The following is a 23,620-nucleotide window of genomic DNA, read 5'->3' as shown; positions in this document are numbered from 1 at the left end:
GAATTATCTCTTGGAGAATTACCTAGGAACTTAATAACTGAAAAGACTCTGGATCTGCACTGTTCAATACAGTAGCCTGCAGCCATGTGTGACTATGGAGCATTTGAAATGTGGCTAGTCTGAATTGAGATTTGCTGTTAAGTGTAAAATACACACCAGAATTCAAAGATTACATATGAAAAAAAGAATGTAAAGTATCTCATCAATAATTTTTCATATCAATTACATGTTGAAATGATTTGGATATATGTAATAATACAATAAAATATTAAAATTAATTTCATCTTTTTTTTTTTTAGTCTAAAAAATGCGGTTACTAGCTGGATGCAGTGGCTCATGCCAGTAATCTCAGCACTTTGGGAGGCCAAAGCATGTGGATCACCTGACATCAGGAGTTCGAGACCAGCCTGGCTAACATGGTGAAACCCCGTTTCTAGTAAAAATACAAAAAATTAGCTGGGCATGGTATCACGCACCTGTAATCCCAGCTACTCAGGAGGCTGAGGCAGGAGAATCGCCTGAACCTGGGAGGTGGAGGTTGCAGTGAGCCGAGATCGCACCATTACACTCCAGCTTGGGCAACAAGAGTGAAACTCTTTCTCAAAAAAAAAAAAAATTGGTTACTAAAAAATTTTAAACTACATATGGCTCACATTTGTTTCTTACACTAGATTTCTACTGGACAGCGTTAGTCTAGAAATCTTCTGACCTTGAGCTAGGTGTCTCTGCTGTTTCCCAGAGTCTCTTCCAACAAGTCATTTACAACCTATCATGTGCCAGTTGATGAGGAAAGATTCAGTTGCAGTCTAAGGATGAGACTAAAACAGTGACAACAGGTGCTGCTGGGTAATGTATCAGTGAGTTCTATCTTAATACTCCTAGAATGGTGTATGTAAGACATACATACAAGATATTCTTGAGTGGTTCTTAACTTTACCAGCTCCAGCGTTCCCTTTTAATAACATTTTTTTTTTTTTGAGACAGACTTTTGCTCTTGTTGCCCAGGCTGGAGTGCAATGGCTCAATCTTGGCTCACCGATTCAAGCAATTCTTCTACCTCAGCCTCCCAAGTAGCTGGGATTACAGGTATGTGCCACCATGCCCGGCTAATTTTTTGTATTTTTTTGTAGAGACCGGGTTTCTCCATGTTGGTCAGGCTAGTCTCAAACTCCTGACCTCAGGTGATCTGCCCGCCTGGGCCTCCCAAAGTGCTGGGATTACAGGCATGAGCCATTGTGCCTGACCTTAATAACATTTTTATAACTCCCCGTTTACTATTTTGAAATGAAGTTCATAGATGATATAGCCTAACTACATACATAATTTCAAAACAATGATAGTGTCTGAACCATAACAGAAGGAAGAAATAAAAGGAAACCCTTTATAATAAGATAATTTTATTTCAGTATGCTAGAAAGCATAATTAGTCAGATGCTTGTATTAATGCATAGGAGCACCTTGAATGTGACAGTGCAAATGCAGACTGAACGCCATGAATAACAGTTATCAGTGACACTGTTCTCCAAAATGGTAACTCCTAGGACATTCCTGAATACATCAAAGTATAATCTTCCTTCTGTTAACATGGTGGTTACATTCCTTAAAAATTCAGCACGTTTCACACCCCTAAAAGATTACTTTGTTTTTTGTATATAAGACACAGGGGGCCGGGCTTGGTGGCTCATGCCTGTAATCCCAGCACTTTGGGAGGCCGAGGTGGGTGGATCACAAGGTCAAAAGTTCAAGACCAGCCTGGCCAACATGGTAAAACACCATCTCTGCTAAAAATACAAAAATTAGGCGGGCGTGGTGGCGGGTGCCTGTAATCCCAGCTACTAGGGATACTGAGGCAGAGAATTGCTTGAACCTGGGAGGCGGAGGTTGCAGTGAGCCAAGATTGCACCACTGCACTCTAACCTGGGCGACAGAGCGATACTCCGTCTAAAAAAAAAAAAAAGGCACAGGCACATCAGATGATTATAACCAGTTTTGTTTTGTTTTGTTTTTAATCTATATAAATGTTCAGTAGGACATGAGAAAGCTGTGTGGAATCAGCACAGTGTTCTTTTCTTTCAGTAGAGACCGGGTTTCACCATGTTGGCCAGGCTGGGCGTGAACCCCTGACCTCAGGTGATCCACCCGCCTCGGCCTCCCAAAGTGCTGGGATTACAGGTGTGAGCCACTGCGCCGGCCTAGGACAGTTTTCTTGTGTGATACCATCTTGCAATGTGCAAGACATGGAGCCTCCTTGGCCCCTCTCTCCCAATCATTTGATAACAAAATTGCCCCGTACATTTGCAAATTGCTCCTTAGGGAGGGTGCCATTCTGGTTGGGGAACCACTGTCGTGGTCCGAAGGCCCTTCCTGTTCCCTGTCCCCCAGACTTACCTTGGGCTGTTCTCCCTGCACCAGGCTCTAAGATGCCCCCGGCCTTCCCAGTTCTTCTCTAAGCCAATGTTTGCTCTCTTAGGACATTCTAGTGCTCTTTGCCTGGAAAACTGTCCACTTCATGTCTGGATGACTCTTCCTGAACCTTTGGATCTCAGTATTGCCAAATTCCTAATCTAACTTAATACTGTTTAGTTTTTCCACAGGACTCTGTGCTTTTCTGCAATGGACTGGGATTTCTACCCGTTTTATTCTTGCTATGTCAGTGTGTTTATTGCCTGTCTCCCTCAACTCTCAGTTTCCTGAGAGCAGGGACCATGCCCATCTCGTCCACCACTTATTTCCCCAGCACTCAAGAAGATGCCCGGATCTTAGCTTCCTTAGATGAACGTACGTGCCTGGAAAACAACAAATACTTCTTAGGTAACTGAAAGGCTGATGGGATTCCCCAGCTAATTGGGAGAAGCACACTCCCGAGGGTGGGGGCATGTTTTTTTCCAGGGCAGATGGGGTTCAGCCGAAGCTACGGGCTCCTTTGGTCCAGTCGGGATTTGCCTGGTTTCGCGTCTGTGGGGACGCACGCGTCTTTCTGGTGGGCGGCCAGTTGGGGGACCGGCCGCCGGGAATCCAGCCGAGGCTGAGCGCGGTCCGGAGAGGCTGTGGGAGCAACCATAGAGAGCGCGCGCGCGGGCGGAGCGAGCGGCCGGATGCGGTCACCATAGAGACAGGTGACTGACAGGCAGCGGAAGAGGAAGCTGCGGTCCGGGGCTGTGAGGTGGCAGCTGCTGCAGCGGCGGAGCCGGCGCCTCAGCGGGCACTGGGGTCTGTTCCCCCTTCCCCGTCCCTGCTCCCTGCCAGGCGCGTGCGGGACGCCGCTCTTGGTCCCCACGCCCACGCCCCGTCCCGTTCTGGGACGCCGAGAGTCCCCGGCCGCCCTTTATCCGGCGTCTGCTGGTCCCGGGCCCTGAAACCCTGGCCTCCTCCCCGTGGGGCTTGGGCGTCCCTCTTGGTCCTGCGCTCGCTGCCTCGGTGCTATCTCTGGCGCGTCCTCTGCTCCCGCCGACAGGCCTGAGAACGAGGTCTGTGCCTCAGTCTCCCAGTCGCTACCTCCGACCCCGGCTCGCAGAACGATCCGAGCTGGATTCCCGAGCCCCCTTCTCAGCAGCCGGGTGACGTGACCAGTTTATTTCTGTTTTGAAACGAACGGCGAGGACTCGCGTCGGGCCTTCGTTCTAGGGCTAGACTTGGTCTCTGATCGCCGAGAGGTAGACAGGGGCGCCGGGCCCCCGGCAGGGATCCTGTCGGAAGCGGGCTGCGCTTCTGTTTCTGTTCTCAGAATCCTCTCTGTTTGCTTTTGGTTTGTTTCGTTTGGCCTCTGGGGCCCTGGTAAAACCAGGCACCGAATTGCTCGCACACAGCAAGAGTTCCAGCCCCTGCCTGCTGTCTCCTCTCAGCAGCCGGGGTTCCGAGGAGAATGCTCTGCAAGATGGCTCCATCGGCCATGGCGCTCCTGAGAGGCTGTCAGTGCTGAGTCATCGATCCGTCTAGCTCATTCGGGTGGGCAGAACTTGTGTGTGCCGTGCGAGTGGCTCCTGGCCGCTCATGAGTGGGAGGCGGGGTTCCTGTAGCCATTGCGTCTCCTCACGCGAGGAGCAGAGTAGAAAGAGGCTCTGGCCCCTTCCCTTGTGCCTGCCGAGCCTGCTGCGGTGGCTCAGCAGCCCTGTCAGTAGCCCGCCTGAGGACCCGTGCCGGAGCCAGGCATTCTTCAGGAAAGGCCCACTGAGGCCGGCTCCTCCTCCTCTGGTTGGGGGCTGTTGTTTTTGATGGATCGTGTGCTTTCCCCTAACCTCTTATTGCTTGCTGTCATCTGTTGACTTAGGCCCAGTCTGCACATGTGTATAGTGCTCCTTTTTGGGTTAGCTTTGGCGGTAGTTTTACTTCCTCCTCCTTCTGCTAGAAGACAGACCGTAGTCCCATTGTGAGTGAAATTGATTATTATATGTATTGCCGTGTGGGCTGGGGGTTAGATCCACATCTTCACAGTTGAAGACCAGGCAGAGGGAGTTGTGAAGACAGGACAGTCAATCTTCTTGGGGATGCTGGGCCTGGAAGCCAGTGTGCCTTGCTCTGTTGTTGGCCTCATTGACCCCAGGTTCCCTGGTTAAAACTTCAGGCCTACCGTTGGCCTGGTGCCCATCAATCCATTGATCCTTGAGGTTGTGCCCTGTGGGGCACCCACATGGCAGGGCCTACCACCATGCGACTGAGCTCCCTGTTGGCTCTGCTGCGGCCAGCGCTTCCCCTCATCCTAGGGCTGTCTCTGGGGTGCAGCCTGAGTCTCCTGCGGGTTTCCTGGATCCAGGGGGAGGGAGAAGATCCCTGTGTGGAGGCTGTAGGGGAGCGAGGAGGGCCACAGAATCCAGATTCGAGAGCTCGGCTAGACCAAACTGATGAAGACTTCAAACCCCGGATTGTCCCCTACTACAGGGACCCCAACAAGCCCTACAAGAAGGTGCTCAGGTGAGAGCTACGTGTGTGCATAGTCCCTAGACACTGGCCCTATTTTGGGCTGGTGTAAATTATTGCCTCTGTCTTTCTGTTGGCAATTGGTGTCAGGTGACTTGGAGCAATTCTGTCTTATTTCCCATTATGGTTTTTGTTTTTTCTCTCCTTCTCAGATCTTAGAAAGTCTCACTCTTTGGTGTTAAATTAGGGTTAGATGTTCTTGAACAGAGTTGGAATTGCATCTAACCTATCTAATCTATTCTTAGTAGACTCCCTCCCCTCCCAAAAGCAATTCCAGTGTCAGCTATTTAGTGGATACTCAGTTCAGAACCTAATTAATATTGACAAGGAAGGAAGTTTCTCACTTCTCAGCCCCAACTCACTCACCCCTAGAGGGGGATGTATATACTGAATAAGCTGGGTTCCTGAAGATGAGGGAGTTGACCGCTGGCACACTGGTATCTCCACAGGACTCGGTACATCCAGACGGAGCTGGGCTCCCGTGAGCGGTTGCTGGTGGCTGTCCTGACCTCTCGAGCTACACTGTCCACTTTGGCTGTCGCTGTGAACCGTACAGTGGCCCATCACTTCCCTCGGTTACTCTACTTCACTGGGCAGCGGGGAGCCCGGGCTCCGGCAGGGATGCAGGTGGTGTCTCATGGGGATGAGCGGCCAGCCTGGCTCATGTCAGAGACCCTGCGCCACCTTCACACACACTTTGGGGCCGACTACGACTGGTTCTTCATCATGCAGGATGACACATATGTGCAGGCCCCCCGCCTGGCAGCCCTTGCCGGCCACCTCAGCATCAACCAAGACCTGTACTTAGGCCGGGCGGAGGAGTTCATTGGTGCAGGCGAGCAGGCACGGTACTGTCATGGGGGCTTTGGCTACCTGTTGTCACGGAGTCTCCTGCTTCGTCTGCGGCCACATCTGGATGGCTGCCGAGGAGACATTCTCAGTGCCCGTCCTGACGAGTGGCTTGGACGCTGCCTCATTGACGCTCTGGGCATCGGCTGTGTCTCACAGCACCAGGTGACAGCTTTTTCAAGTCAGTCCCAGTCCCTGATAAGCTAATGGGGGATGAGTGATTGGCCTTCCTTCCAGCAGCACCTTGGAGGCCATTGTTCACCCTTCCTAGCCACTGGCCACCCTGTGGACCCTCGGTTGCTCACTTTTGGCAATCTGAGAACCTAGGGCTATCAAAAGTGGTATCTTGTTAGGGACCCCTAAGCAAGACCAAAGGGTGCTCTTACCGCCCCTTTGCCCTCCACACCTCCCCTGACATGGCAATGTGGGCATGTTTTAGAGATGACCACTCCTCAGAGAAGCTCAGAGAAGTGAGGTGATCACCTTTCCAGCCCAGAGGGCTTCCCTGTTTGTTGTTCTGGAGAAGAGTGGAAGAGCCCAGAGGTGGCACATCCTCTCCAACCAAATTATTGGGAAGATTTTCTAGCTTGTGGCTTTCATTCCCTTGAGGAACAATGGGATTCTTTGGGGGAGGAGAGTATCCTCGTTATTATTTTTAGTATTTTATTTCTGTGACTGCTCCTTGCAGAGTAGGGCTAGCCCATAAGGAGTACACTGAGAGTAGCCGAGAGTGTCCTTAGTTGCCTGCTCGCTTTCTACTTTCCAAAATGCTGGCAGTGAAAGAACTGGGGTTAAGGGAGGTGGTGGAAAGAGTGCCTCCTCTGTCCTCTGTTCTAACGCAGCAGTGCTAACAGAATGTGAACGCTGAGTGTGGTTAAGGGTGGTTTGGGACTGGCAGCTCTTGTGTGTGGAATTGATTGGTCTGATTGGTCCCTCTAGGGGCAGCAGTACCGCTCATTTGAACTGGCCAAAAATAGGGACCCCGAGAAGGAAGGGAGCTCGGCTTTCCTGAGTGCCTTCGCCGTGCACCCTGTCTCCGAAGGTACCCTCATGTACCGACTCCACAAACGCTTCAGCGCTCTGGAGTTGGAGCGGGCTTACAGTGAAATAGAACAACTGCAGGTGAGCTGAAGAGGAGCCGGTGGGCAGAGGACCACGGTCAGAGGGTCAGAGAGAGCCTGAGATGTCCAAGCGTACAATGAGTGAGCAGCTGGCAGTGGGGCTGGGCTAGGCTCTGTATAATGGCAGGGTAGGAAAAGGCTGACCATACTTAAATTTAAAACAACTACAGGGATAAAGGTCCTTGGGGGTCCAAAGCAATCATAAGGTGAGCTCCCAGGACAACTTGAATGCAGCTAAAGGGGTTATTAAGTAAACTCAGGATCAAGAAACTCCACACAGTGTTCAGACCGAATAGTTTTAGCTCCTCCTCAATAGTGCCTGTCCCCTGAGGAGGCAAAAATTCTGGTTTCTGAACTTCTGGAAGTGTCCCAAGAAAGCCCAAGGGTAGAAGGTAGAAGAATTCTTAGGTTGAATGTCGGGGTTTGCAGAGGTGGAGTGTAGATGAAAACAAGGGTTGATTATGAAGAGGACACGGGTCCTTTGGGTATGGAAGAGAAAGGCTGCTGAGCTTCTATTTAAAGATACTTTTACCTGCGCAAAAGCACACTTTCCACTTCTTTCTCATGGCAATTGTGTAAGGCGAGTATGATTCCTATTCCATCTGCATTTTAGAGGTGAAGAGTAACATACAGGGGATTCAGTGATTAGCAAGGGACCCCTCCCTGTTGATGGAGTTAGGACAGAGCTCAGCTGTTTGAATCTCAGAGCCCAGGCAGCTGGAGCTGGGTAGGGTCCTGGAGCTGGCACTAATGTGAGGCACATTCCCTCCAACCCAGGCTCAGATCCGGAACCTGACGGTGCTGACCCCCGAAGGGGAGGCAGGGCTGAGCTGGCCCGTTGGGCTTCCTGCTCCTTTCACACCACACTCTCGCTTTGAGGTGCTGGGCTGGGACTACTTCACAGAGCAGCACACCTTCTCCTGTGCAGATGGGGCTCCGAAGTGCCCACTACAGGGGGCCAGCAGGGCAGACGTAGGTGATGCGTTGGAGACTGCCCTGGAGCAGCTCAATCGGCGCTATCAGCCCCGTCTGCGCTTCCAAAAGCAGCGGCTGCTCAACGGCTACCGGCGCTTCGACCCGGCACGGGGCATGGAGTACACCCTGGACCTACTGTTGGAATGTGTGACTCAGCGTGGGCATCGGCGGGCCCTGGCCCGCAGGGTCAGTCTGCTGCGGCCACTGAGCCGGGTGGAAATCCTCCCCATGCCCTATGTCACTGAGGCCACCCGAGTGCAGCTGGTACTACCGCTCCTGGTGGCTGAAGCTGCTGCAGCCCCGGCTTTCCTTGAGGCCTTTGCAGCCAATGTCCTGGAGCCACGAGAACATGCATTGCTCACCCTGTTGCTGGTCTACGGGCCACGAGAAGGTGGCCGTGGAGCTCCAGACCCATTTCTTGGGGTGAAGGCTGCAGCAGCTGAGTTAGAGCGACGGTACCCTGGGACGAGGCTGGCCTGGCTCGCCGTTCGAGCAGAGGCCCCTTCCCAGGTGCGACTCATGGACGTAGTCTCGAAGAAGCACCCCGTGGACACTCTCTTCTTCCTCACCACTGTGTGGACCAGGCCTGGGCCCGAAGTCCTCAACCGCTGTCGCATGAATGCCATCTCTGGCTGGCAGGCCTTCTTTCCAGTCCATTTCCAGGAGTTCAATCCTGCCCTGTCACCACAGAGATCACCCCCAGGGCCCCCGGGGGTGGGCCCTGACCCCCCCTCCCCTCCTGGTGCTGACCCCTCCCGGGGGGCTCCTACAGGGGGCAGATTTGACCGGCAGGCTTCTGCGGAGGGCTGCTTCTACAACGCTGACTACCTGGCGGCCCGAGCCAGGCTGGCAGGTGAACTGGCAGGCCAGGAAGAGGAGGAAGCCCTGGAGGGGCTGGAGGTGATGGATGTTTTCCTCCGGTTCTCAGGGCTCCACCTCTTTCGAGCCGTAGAGCCAGGGCTGGTGCAGAAGTTCGCCCTGCGGGACTGCAGCCCACGGCTCAGCGAGGAACTCTACCACCGCTGCCGCCTCAGCAACCTGGAGGGGCTGGGGGGCCGTGCCCAGCTGGCCATGGCTCTCTTTGAGCAGGAGCAGGCCAATAGCACTTAGCCCCCCTCAGGGCCCTAACCTCCTCAGCTTTGCTTTGCCTCAGCCCCAGGAAAGGCAAGGCAAGGTGGTCCACAGATAGAGAGCTTGTTGCTGTATTTTTAAAGTATGAAAATGTTATTAAACGTGTCTTCTGCTAAACTGTTTTTAGATCTAGGGAAAACTGAGTAAAGAGAAGAATCCAAGGGAAGGGTGTGGGGAGTTTGTCCAGAGGGACCCACTGCCTCCCCACCCACCTTCCCTCCCCCTTCCCTCCCCAGTTTCCAATGACCACATGGCTGCTGTCAGATGAATAACTTTTAATCCAGCCCTGCACCCCAAAGCAGCAGAGGAGTGATGCCAGAGCCTGGGGTGGAGCGCTGGAGCTCTGGGCGCGGCCAGAAGGTCCATCGTGCTGCTTATTCCTGGGCTTCTAGGTGTTGCGCACAACCAGCGACTGCTCCAGCTCCTGCCTGCGCTGCTGGATCTTTAGAGGAAGTGAGAGCAGGAGCAGGTGTCAGTGTTCCTGGTGAGTGATCAGGACCACCCCACCTCCTGACACTGCCCACCCTGGAAGAGCATCTGGGAGCAGGGGGGCTGCTGCATGGTCAGGCGTTGTGAAGCTTTACTGTGGGGAGCTGCGAGGGCTGCCCACAAGCTGAACAGGGAGGTTTCTCTTGGAGTTGAGGAGGGGGAAGCCTCAGGGCAAGGGACCCTCCATACCTTGCAGTAGAAGTAGCGACTGACGGCCTCCTGGGACCAGGGCTGGTGGTAGAACTCAGCCCGGCGCTCCTCTTCGGGGTTGCCAGCTACATCCGTCATTACCTGGGAGGGAGCATGGGGTCAGCCCTGAGCCCTGAATCCCCTCACCTGCCCTGGAGTACATTTACTCTCTTCTGATGTGCTTGTCTTCTACTCCAGTACTCCCTGAGTCTCCCTCTCACCTTGAGGTCCCGGCTCTGGGAGCGGAGCAGGTCTTGGACATAGCCTTTGGGGTCTCTGGAGAAGCTTAGCATGAAGTCCCTCTGGATCTTGAGCTGATTTATGGACTCAATCGTCTCATGGATCTGCAGGTAGAAAGATAGATGCTTTCCACCTGGCTGTGGTGATGTGGGAGAGGAGGGGAAAAGGAGGCGGGTGGGAAGGGGAGGGAGAGGGGTTTCCTTCGGTGAAAGACAACCCCTCAGAGCCCCTGATTCCTCTGAAGTCCCAGGGGAGGAGGGGATGGGCAGAACTAAATTTGGAATAAGGTTCAACTCCAAGTAGCATGGAAGGGCCATGTGTGCCCCACTGGCCCACACTCTGGTCGCTTCTTTTTCTTTTCCTTTTTTTTATTTAACCCAGACTACTCATCTGCAACCACACCCTGGTCTCAGAAAAGTCTGCTTTATCATCTCTGGGTTAATGTCCCACTCCAGCTCTGGGCTTGGGCCCCACCTTACTGTCCAGAGCACTGATCTCCTGCTGGTTGGCTGTGGACAGGAGGAAGCTGCTCATCTGCCCCTTTAATGGCTCTTCCACCTCCACGTCAATGTCATAGCATGCCGTCTTCTTCTGGTCTGAAGGGTCCACGCTGCCAGGGAAGTGCAGCCCTCAGTGTTCATGATGCCCTCATAGAGGCCCTAGGGCCCCGGGGTGGGGGCAGCTCCAACAGGGAGGGAGAAAACATGGGAGTGGGAGGAGAGGGAGGGGCAGGGAAGGCAGGAATGAGATCATTCCCTGGTCTGAGAAGCAAGCTGGGGCCACCTCACCTGATGACATGGTTGATGACAATTGGGTCAGGGGGCAGTAGCAGGGCTGTGAGGCGCTGGGGAATCTCAGAAAACTTCAGCCGGGGACAATCAAAAATCTAGCAAGACAGTTGGGGAGAGAGAGATCACTCTTCTCTTGAGATCATCACGCAGTTGTAGATCCTTTCGTTGTAGAAAGGCCTCAAGAAGCTGAAAGCGAGTCTGATTCCTCAGTGCACATGGGGATGGGATTGGGGTGGGCCGGTCTGGTGGTGGAGCCACCGGCACGGCTGACAAGGCCTGGGGTGGGTCAGTGTGGGGCAGGTTGAGAGTGCAGGCCCTGGGTCAGTCTATGTATCGGTCCTGCCTCTCCCATCACTATGCAACCATGAGCAAGCTGACACCTCGGGCCTCAGTGTCTTCATCTCTAGAGTGGGGATGAAAATAATACCTATCTCAGGGCTGTCGTGAGAAGTCAGTGAACTAATACACATAAAGTGCTTGGAACAGTGCCTGGCACATGGTAAGTGCCCAATAAATATCAACTGCTATTTTTACTCCTCAGGTTTATCTGCTGTATTTATTTTAAAATGCATTAATAAGAATACTCTCTGTTTTGGTGGAATTTCGCTAAGTCACCTTTGCAGCAATTTGATCTTCCCTAACTGCCCAGGAGAGTAGATGGGGCAGGTATTGTCACTCTACTTCAAAGATAAGGAAACAAGGTTCAGAATTGCTGAGTCACTTACCCAGAGTCCAGACTCAGGACTAGAACCTGGGAATCCTAACTCCAAGTGCCAAGAATATTACATTCCAGAAAGCAGTTGGCTTTGTAGGGTTCCAGGTCTTCCTAACTTGGGGGGCTAAAATGGATTGGCTGCAGCACAGAGCTAATCTACAGTAGGGCCTGAACTAGAATCCTGGTCAGTCTCTTGGCTCCAAGACCATAACTCTGTCCTGCTTCTGCTACTCAGGAATCTAGAAGGGAGGGTGGTAGTTACCTTGGTAGAGGTACTTCCCCTGCTGGAGAACTCTGCCTGCTCCCCAGATCCCTGGGTTCAGGAGAGAGGTTACCTGCTGGAAATATTTGTCCCCGTTGATGTATTCCTTATCATGGGAGTCCTGCAGCCTGTTGGTCTTCACATACTGCCACAGGGCCTGGACGATGGCTGAGCGGCTCTGTGTGTGCAACCCCAGCAGCCGTGCTAGGCGGGGATCCAGTTTGAACTGGGGAGGCTGGAAAAAGGGGACTGTGAAAGTTAGATCAAAGGGAGAGAATGGAAGGAGCCCAGGGCCAGGCCATTCAGGACTAGGGGGATATGTTGATTGAGGGAAAGACAGGGTTGGGAGGGGAAGGAGGTCTCTCAAGATGGACCACTTCGGGATCTAGGCCTGCCCTGAGGGCCTCATGTGACATGTGCGGGGCAGCATGACAGGTGCAGACCTGGTAGTCCAGCATGAGGAGCAGCGTGCAGCGCACACTCAAGTCCCCGGGCCGTTTCACCTGGAAGCCGTCCGTCTCCTGGGTCGTGGGTGTCCGATGCCACTGTCCAGGAGAGAAGAGCTGGGTCACCCAAAGGCCCGTCTGGAGTGGTGGGGCCCAGGACTCTAGGGTGGTCCCTGACCCAAATCTGGGCTGGTTCTTCAGGGATTCTGGCCTGTGGGAGGGTGGCAGTTCAAGGGCAGAGGGGATCTTGGTCTTACTTCAACGAGGTGGTTGTCAGGGCCATAAAGATCTTTGTCCAGCTCGATGACCAAACTCTTGAAGAAAGAAGAGAACTTCCGCTTCTGTTTGCTGGGCTGTGGGAGAGAAACAGGGACCGTGGGTGCAGAACAGGGACTAGGGGGCAGAATAAGGCCAAGTTGGCAGCAAACAGGGCAGTGGGCTTAGATGAAATCCTCTGCACCCGGAATGTCTCTAGGCCTGCCCTGACCTGGTCTGGGCTGACTCTCTAGCCCTTAGTGCAGACACCTAGTTCTGTTCTCAGTGCAGCCCATGCCCACCCTAGGACACCTGGAGAGACCTGCGCCGGGACGTACATCATCCAGGAGCTTCCCCTCTACCCGCAGCTCCCAGGAGGCAATGCTGCCGTCGGAATCCTCAGCATCAGGCTTCGCAGGGTTAAAAGTGTTGGAGATATAAAGACGCAGCTTCCGCTTTTGCTGTAGAAATAGAGTGTAGAACCAAGCGAATGCTGTGTGCTCCCACCCTGACCACCTTGCTTCCCCATCCTGGGCACGCGACTCAGAGTCCCCTTCCTACCCCCAAACTAAGGCACCTTCATGGGCCTCTTCAGAGCCTCCTGGATGTCCACCCGCTTCCTCATGATGGTTTGATCCAGTTTCCTCTCAAACGCTAAGAGGTCCATGTAAGCCTGGGACTCGGGGACCAGCTCCCGAATCTGGAGAAGGAAGAACAGGGCAGGAGTCAGAGGCTTAAGTCCGTCCAGGGTTCTACCATGGAATGAATGCATATTGTGCGAACCTAGGGTACAAAAGATGTGGAAGGGAGCCATCCTACTTCTGGGCATGGAGCTTTCACAGTGGGAACAGGACCTCTCTCCTCAGAATGCCATTATCTAGCAGTAGGGCCCTCGCTGTGTAGGGAAAAAAATTGCTTCTCCCTTTAGGAAGAGCCATGCATTTCATCATCAGGAGAGGAGATAGTAACTGTGGAGCCCAGCAAGCACTAGCCTTTAGTCTCCTCATCTTGTCATTTTCCACGTCATACACCTGCTGGGCTTCCCCTGGGCCCCGCAAAGTGCCTAGTAAGGGCTCGGTCCCTGAGACAGTTGGACAGTGGTGTTTGCTTCTCTGCTGCACCTCGTTCAGTCCCTGCACCTGTCCCAACTGTGCTGTCCTCATACCCAGCTGGACCTGGGTCCCTTTAGGATGCCCAGGATCTCTGGCCACCTTCTATCACCTTCATTCTGCCTGGCAGCCTCTGATCCCCTAGCCCTTGTCCCCTCCTGGGCCTACACCTTTAGGTCTTAGTACCACTTGGGTCCAATCCCCTGACCCTCAGCTCCGTGTTCTGGCCCCAGTGGCTCTGCTGCTTCCCTGCACCCCACTCCCTCCCTCTGGCCTGGGGAGCCTCACTTATTAATGAGCTTTTTTAAACAAAAAGTGAAAGTGACTGTAACGCTGAAGCTCTGCTTCTGAGGGAGGAGGGGAGGCAGCTTGGGTTGGGGGAGAGGAGGGCGGAGCAGCAAAGGGTGGGGGGTGGGCTGGGGGCTGCTGTGAAAGGCACTCACCCTTTGAGGGAGGATTTTGTCAGCCATCTTCCTCCTCTTGGCACTGTACATTTTTTAAAGAAAAAACCAGGTTACCATGGCAACAGATCTGGGAGTAACGAGGCCACCTGCTAAATTATCCCGACATCTCTGCCTGCCTGGCTGGGGTTCCCACAGCCTGCTTGTCTGCCCGCCCAAGGGCTATGACGGTTGTGTGTGGAACTGGTGCTCTGTCCTCTCTCAGGACATAGGGGTGTCCCATCCGATATTCTCTGGCCTGGGAGCCCCTTCCACCCTGCCACATCCTTAGGGACAGAGAAATTTAGACTTAGGAGGGACTGGCGGGTGGGGGCGGTGCTTCCAAAGATGGGAGCTGCAGAAGTGTTGGAGGAAAGGTGGGGATCAGGGAGGACAAAGGAGAGGGAAGCCAGGTTCTCAGGACCTTTTCTGCAAAGCAGGGGGTGCCCTATCCAAAGCTCAGAGGGGAGAGAGATGACTTCCTTTCTATCCATGGAGCAGGAGGTGATGGTGTGAAGCTGGTGGGACTTGCTTCCCGGCCAGCCACCCTGGGCTTGGAAGAGAGAACGATGATGGGCAGGGGGTGCTCATGTCTGGGGTCTACCTGCCAACAGGGCGAGGGACACACTGCAGCCATAGGGGCCCAGAAGTGCATGGATGCTCTCCTGTGTGGGTATGACTTCAGGCTGGGGCCAAATTGACTAGGCCTGTGATAGTAGCAGCTGGATGTGGGCTCTTTCTGACCCACTGTTGCTTCTGATTCCCCCCAAAAACCTTGGCGGGTCAAGAGATGAAAACGCAGCCTAGAGAATAGCTCCATACTGCCCCCATGTGGTGTTTTAAACCACTGCCCCCTCCCTACGCAGAAATCGAAGGCTAACAAGCAGATTTCATTAAAGGTCTGATTTGTTTTAAACAGATTATCTATGTGTAACTCTCCATTTATACAAGATAAATCAGGGAATTACGATTTGCTGTACAGATGACGATGCGCTTTGCAAAATAATTCATCATGGGATTCCTATAAGTGTGAATTTTCCCTGATGTGTAAAAAATACTTAATAATGAGATAAAATTGATATTACACCTTTTATGGAAATCCATCTGTTGTGCAAAAAAAGCATGTGTATTTGGCTAAATACTGAGACCCAGAGGAGCACTGCTCTTGCCAGGAGCCAGCAGGGGCTTTGAGGGTGTCACCAGGTGCTGGAGGAAAGCAAGGAAATGGGCTGGCCCTGGTGACGGGAGTAGACCTGGTCCAGAGTGCGTAAGAATTAAGAGCGGGACTGGGCATAGACCATCTACCCACCGGGCAAATCCCCAAGCTCCACCCCCATGGCCAGAGAGTCCCATTGAGAAAATCTAGAGTGGCTTTGAAACAGCCCGAGGGGGGCTGGCAGGAAGGCTCAGCGGAGAACCACACTTCGGGCAACACAGTCTTACAGCTCTGCCCTCAGTCCCATTGGAAGCCCCGCCCCCACCCCAAAGACTGAAGCATCACCCAGAACCTGATGGGTGGAGAGAGGGACTGAGCAGGTGACAAGGAGAAGGATGAGGGGAGCGTGCAGGGAAGCGGTACTAGCTGCCGAGGGTCGCAGCCTGTCTCTACTGTGGGCACACAAAAGAATCAGGCCGGTGCCCCCTAAGCCCACCTCCCCAGAGGGCATCCCACCCGGGAAGCCTCGCTCACTGCTAATCATTCTTCCTCGCCCCTTCCAATCCCCGCTACTCGCCCACCTGGACCCTGCGGGTCCCCAGGGCCCGCCTCTGCACGCCCCCTCCGCGCCGGGCCCCCCACTCACCTGCGGCTCCGCGCGGGGGCGGTGGGCACCGGCTGGCCCTGGCTCTGTGCCTGGCTCTGCCCGGGCGGGGGCGCTGCTCGCTTGCGGGCGGGCTCCATGCCCGCGGGGGCGAGGCCGGGTCGCACGGCGGGGCTGCCCATGTACGGGGAGCCCGGGGGGCCCATGGGCGCCCCCTGGTGGGGCATCCGGGCTCCAGACGGCATCCCGGGGCGCTGGGGGTGGGGCGGGGGTGAAGCAGAAACGGGCGCCCGCGGGTCAGACCAGGGTCCCCGCTCCAGGCGCGGTGAGCCAGCGTCTCCCCTTCCCCCCAAGACCCTCGGCTGGTGACCCTGAGCGCTGAGCGATGGGTGGGAGCGATGGGTAGGAGGGGCAGGGGGCGCCGGAATCCGCGAGGCTCTGGCGGAGGGGCTTGGCGTCTGGCTGCAGTAAGCTAACTGAAGCCAGGCAGCGTACAGGGCATTGCGAGCCTCGGGGCTGCGGAAGGTACCGCAAAAATGAATATGAATGGCGTCTTTCAACCTTTCAAAGATGTTCACATCCACATGCTGCTCTACAAAACAGTCTCAGCAGGTCCATTCATCCCCACTGGACGGATGAGGCCACTGTGGCTCTCAAGGAGAAAAACGACCTTGCCAAGGTCACCCAGCTCATCCTGGCCCGGGCAGCCCCTGAAGGGCCACCCCCTGGGGACCCAGCTCCCTGCCCCAACTTCTGCTCCTCCTCCTCAGGCTCCACTTCTTGGGCGGTTCTGCCTGGCACTCACCAGCTCATCTCAGCCACTCTGCTCCCTGTATCCCTGCTTTTGACCCTGCAGTCCCACACCCCACTCTCCTCAGCTGGCTCCAAGTCTCCACACCCAGGATCTTCGCTGATGAAGCTACCCCCATAATTTGCTCCCAGGGTGAGGGCTGGAGGCAGGCAAGGGCAGCCTGCTGGGGTGTCCCAGACCCGGCCAGGATTCTGATTGGGAGGACGGGAGCTGCATTAGAGGTGGGCTGCCCAGGGGCCCTGGGGTAGGTCAGGGCAGTGACATTTCCATTCACATGTTTCCCTTCCTGTCTGCCCAGGTCAGCAGCCCCCTCCTCCTCTTCCCATCCCCACCCCAGCCAGGTCAGGAGTCAGGGTTCAGAGGGGGCTGTGGAGACTGAGAGGAGGCGGCTCCTCCTCCCTTGCCACTACCCCTGGGTGGTCAGATGGGGTGTAAATGAGATGCAAATGCATCCAGTGAAGTGTTCCAAACCCCACTTGTCCAGACTCCAGAAGGGAGATGGGGAGGGCCAGGGAGTTTTGGGGGCTGTGAAACAGAACGAGTGGGGTGGGATAGGGACGGGGACCACGGGAGCAGGAAGTAGATAAGGGAGCAGGGGATGCAGCCCCTGAGCTTGTTGACACTGACATCCCACCCACCTCACCCCCAGGTGCAGAGTGCCCCCCACCCCCCAGCTTGCTATTTCCCTTCCAACTGCCACCTCCCTCCTGGCCCTCCAGGCTCTGTGTCTAGCCCTAATGTCCTCCCACCCTCCGTCAGCAGCTGTCTCTGCCTGTCTCTCCTGCAGTGAAACCTGCCTGTCCATGTGTCTGCTTCCCTCACCCCACCTGACCCTGTCACTCACGCCTTCAGGGTAGCAGCCCAGAATGTAACCCAGGCCTGGCCACCAGCATAGGTGGGGCACTGGGGCTCACAGCCACCCAAGAACTGAAGCTCTAAGTTGACCAGATTAAAAAAAGTCCACGTGTACAGCCTCTCTCCCCACTAGATGGGCCATTTTAAAGAGGCTCCCACCAGCAGCCAGGTTAGGACTGGTAACGCAGCTGGCTGACATGGACACGTTGGGAAGTTATGCCCAGGGGTCCCTGGGGCTGGAGGCCCCCTCTTCCTGTCAGCTGCTCTCCCCAGTTATCAAGGCCAGCAACACTGGCTCATCTGCTGAAGAGGCCTTGAGAGGGAGGCTTCCAGAGCCCCCGAGAGCTGTCCCAGCCACCAGCTCCACCCCCACGAAAGGCCAAAATCCTAGGGACTCTGGCCTTACTGAGAAGGTGCCTTCCTTGGGGTCACATCCAAATTTGGCCATAGTAAACCCAACTGCTTCCTCTACACAGGGTCTCCACCCCCTCATCCATCCCAAGAGCCGCAGCCCCTGCCTCTCCCATTCCACACCCCTCCATACCCGTCCCAGCCGGGCCTACTGACTCAGCTGCAGCCTCCTGGGCTCCCACGTGCCTTTGCAGCCTGCCTGTGGCAGGACAGTACTCCCCTATCCCTTCAGTCTCTAGGCCTCACGTCCCCAACTCCAGCCCTTCCTTCACACCTTCGAGGAGTTTAGGACATCAGCTTCTGGTGGCTGAGTCCGCTAAGGGGACCCTCAGAGCCTGTAACTTGGGGTAAGTCCCTAGAGCAGGCCTCTCCTCCACCCCGAGGCAGAAGCTCCAGAGCCCTCCTGCTGGGATGCGGAGGTGGCTCTCAGCCTGCGAGCTTCCCGCGACAGTGCCTCCAGGGTCACCTGCTCCTTGCTCTGGAGACACAAGCAGTGACACTGTCCCAACGGATGAAGAGACAGCCCAGCCCAGACTCTGCCATGTCCCCATCCCCCACCCCCTCCCCGAGGGCAGGGGCAACACATGGGCCCACAAGGAAGAGAACGGAAGTCAACCTGTCCGCTACAGCGAGGACCCCCCACTTGGGGGGGAGAGTCCCCAAGTCCCACCCCCACCCCGACAAGAGCCATGCAAACGCCTCCCTTCCCCGCCTCGCACCAGACCCGGCCGGCCGCCTGGCGACGTGTTCAGGTGCCAGGGCGCCGGCACGGTCCCGGGGCCGGGCCGTGGGCCGTGGCGCCCCCCGCTAGAGGGGTGGGAGAGCGGGAGCGCCCTCCCGGCCCCTCCCGATCAGCCCTCCATTCAGCCCGAGCCAGCTCACTCGCCCTCCCCCGCTAACTTTCCCCCACTCACCACCCCATGGACCAGAAACTCAAAAAGTTTGCTTTTCGTGGCTTTGCGCGCCCCTCCGGCAACTTCGTCCGCGGCCATCGGGGTGGGCTCAGCGGCTCCTCTCACTCTCTCTCTCTCTTCCTCTTTCTTTCCCTTTTCTGCCTTTTTTTTTCCTCCAACTCTCCCCTCTGAGTCCTGCTGGGCTCTCTCACACTTCTACTCGAGCGGAGTGGGGAGGGGGCCCCTTCAGGGCTGCCCTGACGGCCCACGGCCCACGCCGCCGCCGCCCGCCCGCCGCCGCCGCCGCCGCCGCCGCCGCGGCTGCCGCATTCCTGCACTGATAAGCCAGAAATAGTCCGGCGGCCCGGGGTCTGCCTGTTGACTCGGCGGGGACGGGGCCGCCTGCCTTTCCTAGCCCGCTGTCCAAACAGCGCAGATAAGCGGCGAGGCGCGCCGACCAGCCCGGCCGCGGGCGCTGGGCAGCGGCGCTGCAGCCCGAGGCCGCCGAGGGCCGCGGGAGGCGGCGCGGGGAGGGGAAGCCAGGGGAGGCGGCGGGGGGTCGCCGGCCACCGGCTCTCGCCACAAATAGTTTCTCCGTCAGGGAATTCGCCGGCCGCGCCAGGCAGGGAACAGTCAGTTCCAACTTTCCCCCCAGCGGCTCCTGCTGCATTTCTGAGGCCCTTTCCCCAGAGACCTGGCAGGCCGAGCCGGGAAACATGGGCTAGCAGGAGCCGGGGAGCCCGGGCGCGAGGCCTCGCGCCTGCCCTGGGCCGGCGGCGGTGGGTGTGCCCGGGCGGCGGCGTGGCCCTGCGTCCACGGCTGTGTGTGCCCTTGTCTCGCACGCCGTGTGTGTCCGCGCCCTTTTGTGGCGTGGCTGCTCTGTGCGTGCAGACAGACGCCCTGTCTGTGTGCCTCCCTCCACGACAGCCTCCGTGCGCGCGCGCCTGCGTGTGTGGCAGGACGTGGCCTGTGCCTTTCAGCTCTGTGCGAGGCTATTTCTGGGTATGTGAGTCTTTGTTTGCCGCTCTGTGAGAAAGTGAGGGCAACAGGGGAAGTATTTCGGAAAGAAGGACAGGGATTGTGCTCATGAGAACAGGAAGAGAACGAATGTGGGGAATGGCGCGGCGCCAGGGGGGTGCTGGGGTGGGTGCGTGGAGGGAACGAGGCAAGCCGGGCTTGGTTTCCTTGGGGTGGGGGTGGAGTGGGGTTAGGGGACCCAGAGGAGTTGGGGCAGCTGGGCTGGGTATAGTGGGCCAGCCTCAAGACCCCAGAGAGAGGAGTCTTGAGGCTGGGGTGTGGGGTGGGATGGCGAGGGAGCCCCAGAAGGGGCGTGTGGAAGGAGCTGGCAGTCCCTGGAGTGGAGGAGGGACCAGAAGGAGGAGGAGCAAATCCTGACATCCCCAGGCTGGGAGCCCTGGCCCTCCCCAGTCCCCCAAAGGCCACGCCCCTCTTTCCTGCTTGGGGAGGAGCCCGTGGGCTTTGGGACATGGAGCCGTGGGTCAAGTTTGTGCGCCTGCTAGGGCCTCACTGCGAGAATCCAGGAGAGGGCAGAGCCATGCCTAGTGCCTAGGGGAGTTTAGTGAAACACTTATTTGAAGTTGGGCCCTGAAGACTGACGAGTCCTGATCCTAAACCCTTCAGAATGCCTTTGCCCAGGGGATCTTTTCTGCCCGCAGCCTGATTTCTGCCGGTCCTGGTGGTGCTCTTAGCTGTCATTGTTCATTTAGGTGCCCACCGTCAATCTGAAATGCCAGAGAGGGCATCTGGTCCAGGATGCCCCTCCACCACCCCTGGCTTAAAAGGGGACCTAGAGATCCCCTTGTTACCAAATCTCTCCCAGAGCTTTAGCCTAGACTACACACACATACATACCCACAGAGCCTGGGCCTGACAGGGTGGGGATGGGTGGGTGGGCTGCCTCTGTCTGCCGTAGGTCATGAAGGTGGCTGCTGGAAACCTGGGGGGGGGGTGATTTGCCCAGTCTGCCTGCTAACCTCCAAAATCCCTGCTCACTCCCATTTCTTAGCCCCTGCCCCTGGATTCTTTTACCTGGAATGCCCTCTACCTGTCCAAATCACACCTATCCTTTAAAGCTCAGCTCAGGCCCCAATTCCTCCAGGAAGCCTTCCCTGGTCCTACTTGTATGCATGGGTTTTTCTCTTCTCCAAATGCCCATTGCCATCTACCCAGCACCATGAATTGGCATTGGACTGGCCTGATGTGCACTGTATTTCGTGGGCATTAGCTTTGGTTTCCCAAAGAGGCTAAGGTCCCTATAAGGTCAGGGACTGACTGATCTTTAACTCTCTCTCTTCCTCCATGCCTGGGCACAGGAACTCAACAATACCCCAGATACCCCATGCTTGCAAAGCTCAATGAGCCAATGGATGGAGCTGGTACTCTGCCATTTACCTGAAGGTGTGAGTTACCACGGGCACCCCCACCCACCGCGGGGGCTTCTAGAAGGGTCGTGGGAAACCACAGGCCTTGGAGTTTCTGGGGGCTGGGGGTAGACACCACTAGGCTTTGTTAAAGCTCAGTGCTCTCCACTGCTGGAGAGAGCTTTTGGGAAAAGAAGACAGCAGAGGAGATGCTGGGCACTCCAGCCTGGGCCGCTGGGAAGTTTGAGGGAGGGGCTGGGAGATGCAGGGCTTGGTCTTGGTGGAGGAGGTTGCCGGGGGTGGTTAGACCGGGGGCTATGGTGAGGCCCACATGGAGGAGCTGGTGAGCTTCACCCAGGTCCATACATAAGCCCCCTCCTGACACTCCTCTGGGAGGCATCCTTAAGTGTGCACAGACAATAGATACACCTGGCACACATACCCTCCCAACACACACACATCAGGCACACACACCAATGCGAGCGCTGGAAGGTCGAGGAAGCCACATGGCTCTGCACACACAGGCACACCTGGAGCACCTCCACATCCCGCGGCGGGCCCCATTCTCAAGGCAGGCCCAGACACATTTGCATACTGCTTTTAGGTGGACGACGTGAGGAGCCTTCAGACCAGAAAGCAGGGGCGGCGCCAGTGTGGGGGCCCGGGCCAGGGCTCCCTCCTCACAAAGGCCAGGATCCCCAGTGGCTCAGCCCCGGAAGGGCACTCGGCGGTTCCACGCCGCCTACGGCTCCAGCGAGTGGGATGGAGGCCGGTGAAGAGCCTGGATTCCTCCCGGCGCAATAGGGCGCCCGCTGCGCTTGGGGCAGGCCGTGTGCCTGTCGGGGGCGAGGACGGCCGCCCGGCGCCCGGAGCCGGAGTCCCCCCTGCCGTCCCCCCATCGCTCCTTCCCTCGCTGAAGCACCACCAGCACCAAATGGCAAAGCGCCGCTCCCCGCGCAGGGAGAGATGCGCCGCGGCCTGCGGGACGGGCTCGGCCGCCTCGCCCCCACCGCGCCCGAGCGAGCGGGCGGTGGCCGGGGCGCTGGGGGGCCCCGCCGGGCCCGGCCCGCGCCGCCCCTCCCTCCGCCCGCGCCGGTCCCCGGCCTGGGCATGCGCGCCGCGGCCTCCCTCCCGGTGAAGGTCAGCCCGGGGCCCAGCTGCAGGACTCCACGGCGGCCGGGGAGGCGGCGGAGGGAGGAGGGATGCGGGGAAGAGACTTAACTCCTTCCCTGCGGGAAGATGGCCACCGAGGCCGGGCCCCAGCCGCAGTCCCGCCCGCCGGCCCTCAGCGAAGGTCCCACCACCGGGACCCGCTCGTGGGGCGCGGCAGGATGAGCAGGAGAGCGGGGAACTGGGAGAAGGGGCTGGAAGGAGAGAAGGGAAGCTGGCGAGGGGAGAGGGAGGAAGGGAAGGGAGGAACAAAGGAAGCGAGACTGGAGGGAGAACGGATTGCTTGGGAGAGAGCTCTTTCCTCTGCCCCCTTTTTCCTACACCCCGGCAATAAAGCTTTCCTTAGGGGAATGCGATCACCCTCACTGATTGGGGCGGCCTGTGTGAGTGTGTGTGAGTGTGTGTGTGTGTGTGTGTGTGAGAGAGAGAGAGAGAGAGAGAGAGAGAACGCAAGAGGAGAGAGAGAGAGAGACCACTTGGCGCTGAGGACCACAAAGCCTGGTTTCTGTGTTCTGGCCATCCCTAAACCAGGCCCCCACTTTCCACCATCCAGCCTACCTTCCAGCCAGGGCTAAGCCCCAACCCCGGGGGGAACTCAGGCCCAGCCCTAGAGACAGGGGGAGAGGGGTCCTTACCTCAACCCCCGCCTGTGGTGAGGGTCAGCAGAGGGGAATTGGGAAGGCCAGGCCAGGGGCATCAGGCACCTTCCTCCTCCTCCTCCTCCTGGCTACCCGCACACTGCTCCCAGGCCAGAGCAGCTGAACGCCTCCCTGTTTGTGTTGTGATGTTTCTGTGCCCCCGATGCTCTCTGCTGCTATCAGGGGGACTGTCTGTCTGTGTGACTTTTTCTGTGTCCCTTTTGCAAACATACATGAAAGAGACAAATGCAATAGAAAGAAGCAAAAAACAAAGAAAAAGTAGGACACTGAAATAGTGGTGTGACCTTGGGCAAGTCGCTGTACCTCCCAGTCCCTCCCAGTCCCTCAGGAGTGAAAGGAGAGGCTTCAGTCAGAGCATTCCTAGGGCCCTTCCAGTTCTGAAATCCAAGGATTTCCTAAGACAGAGGCAGGAACCAAGGCAGACTGGGAGGAAGGACGGAGCAGAGAGCAGACTCGCACCCAGTGAGTGGGGGCTGCTCACCAGGAGTGAGGCCTGGTCCAGCTCAGCACCCCCTCCTCTATGGGGTCCTCAGGGACGCGGCCCTCCCACTTGCTCCCTCTGTCCTCTGTTCAGAGTAGCTCTCTCTGGGCGGCTCTGCCCCCTGTAATGCACACCTGCTGAGCCCTCAGCCCTACACCTTTAACACGCAGCCAGCAGGGAGAGGCCTTACCTTGGGGTCCCCAGCGTCCTGTGCGGTGGGCAGGTACATGTGAAGGTTAGCGGAATAAATGAGGCCTCCTTCCTCTCTATGCC

General features: G+C 56.8%; 2 protein-coding genes across 2 annotated transcripts; one reads left to right on the top strand and one right to left on the bottom strand.

The window, feature by feature from the left end:
* Positions 1-3,336: 3,336 nt before the first annotated feature.
* Positions 3,337-11,232, top strand: CHPF2 (chondroitin polymerizing factor 2). The gene is made up of 6 exons (XM_012442972.2): positions 3,337-4,908; positions 5,364-5,928; positions 6,703-6,885; positions 7,662-9,474; positions 9,867-10,018; positions 10,290-11,232. Exons 1-4 carry the CDS (start codon positions 4,628-4,630, stop codon positions 8,967-8,969), a joined length of 2,337 nt encoding a protein of 778 aa, XP_012298395.1. The 5' UTR covers positions 3,337-4,627; the 3' UTR covers positions 8,970-9,474; positions 9,867-10,018; positions 10,290-11,232.
* On the bottom strand, positions 9,249-18,919 carry SMARCD3 (SWI/SNF related, matrix associated, actin dependent regulator of chromatin, subfamily d, member 3). Its single transcript, XM_012442981.3, has 13 exons — positions 18,678-18,919; positions 15,729-15,940; positions 13,930-13,972; positions 12,955-13,077; positions 12,716-12,838; positions 12,380-12,475; positions 12,120-12,221; positions 11,750-11,911; positions 10,697-10,794; positions 10,383-10,518; positions 9,890-10,012; positions 9,669-9,770; positions 9,249-9,432 (listed from the first exon to the last, which is right to left on the bottom strand). Exons 1-13 carry the CDS (start codon positions 18,753-18,755, stop codon positions 9,379-9,381), a joined length of 1,452 nt encoding a protein of 483 aa, XP_012298404.1. The 5' UTR covers positions 18,756-18,919; the 3' UTR covers positions 9,249-9,378.
* Positions 18,920-23,620: the final 4,701 nt, after the last annotated feature.

The sequence above is a fragment of the Aotus nancymaae genome, unplaced genomic scaffold (assembly GCF_030222135.1).
Source record: "Aotus nancymaae isolate 86718 unplaced genomic scaffold, 86718_ANA_hifiasm-v0.15.2.pri h1tg000002l, whole genome shotgun sequence".
Classification (NCBI taxonomy): Eukaryota; Metazoa; Chordata; class Mammalia; order Primates; family Aotidae; genus Aotus; species Aotus nancymaae.
This window is presented reverse-complemented; position numbering and strand designations above follow the sequence as displayed.

Excerpts from the sequence above, each read along its gene's own strand:
- CHPF2 (XM_012442972.2), top strand. The coding sequence starts at position 4,628 with ATGGCAGGGCCTACCACCATGCGACTGAGCTCCCTGTTGGCTCTGCTG. Across the intron at positions 5,929-6,702 it reads GCTGTGTCTCACAGCACCAG|GGGCAGCAGTACCGCTCATT; the intron begins GTGACAGCTTTT and ends TGGTCCCTCTAG. Across the intron at positions 6,886-7,661 it reads GTGAAATAGAACAACTGCAG|GCTCAGATCCGGAACCTGAC; the intron begins GTGAGCTGAAGA and ends CCTCCAACCCAG.
- SMARCD3 (XM_012442981.3), bottom strand. The coding sequence starts at position 18,755 with ATGGCCGCGGACGAAGTTGCCGGAGGGGCGCGCAAAGCCACGAAAAGC. Across the intron at positions 13,078-13,929 it reads ACAAAATCCTCCCTCAAAGG|ATTCGGGAGCTGGTCCCCGA; the intron begins GTGAGTGCCTTT and ends TTCCTTCTCCAG. Across the intron at positions 12,222-12,379 it reads CTGACAACCACCTCGTTGAA|TGGCATCGGACACCCACGAC; the intron begins GTAAGACCAAGA and ends TCTCCTGGACAG.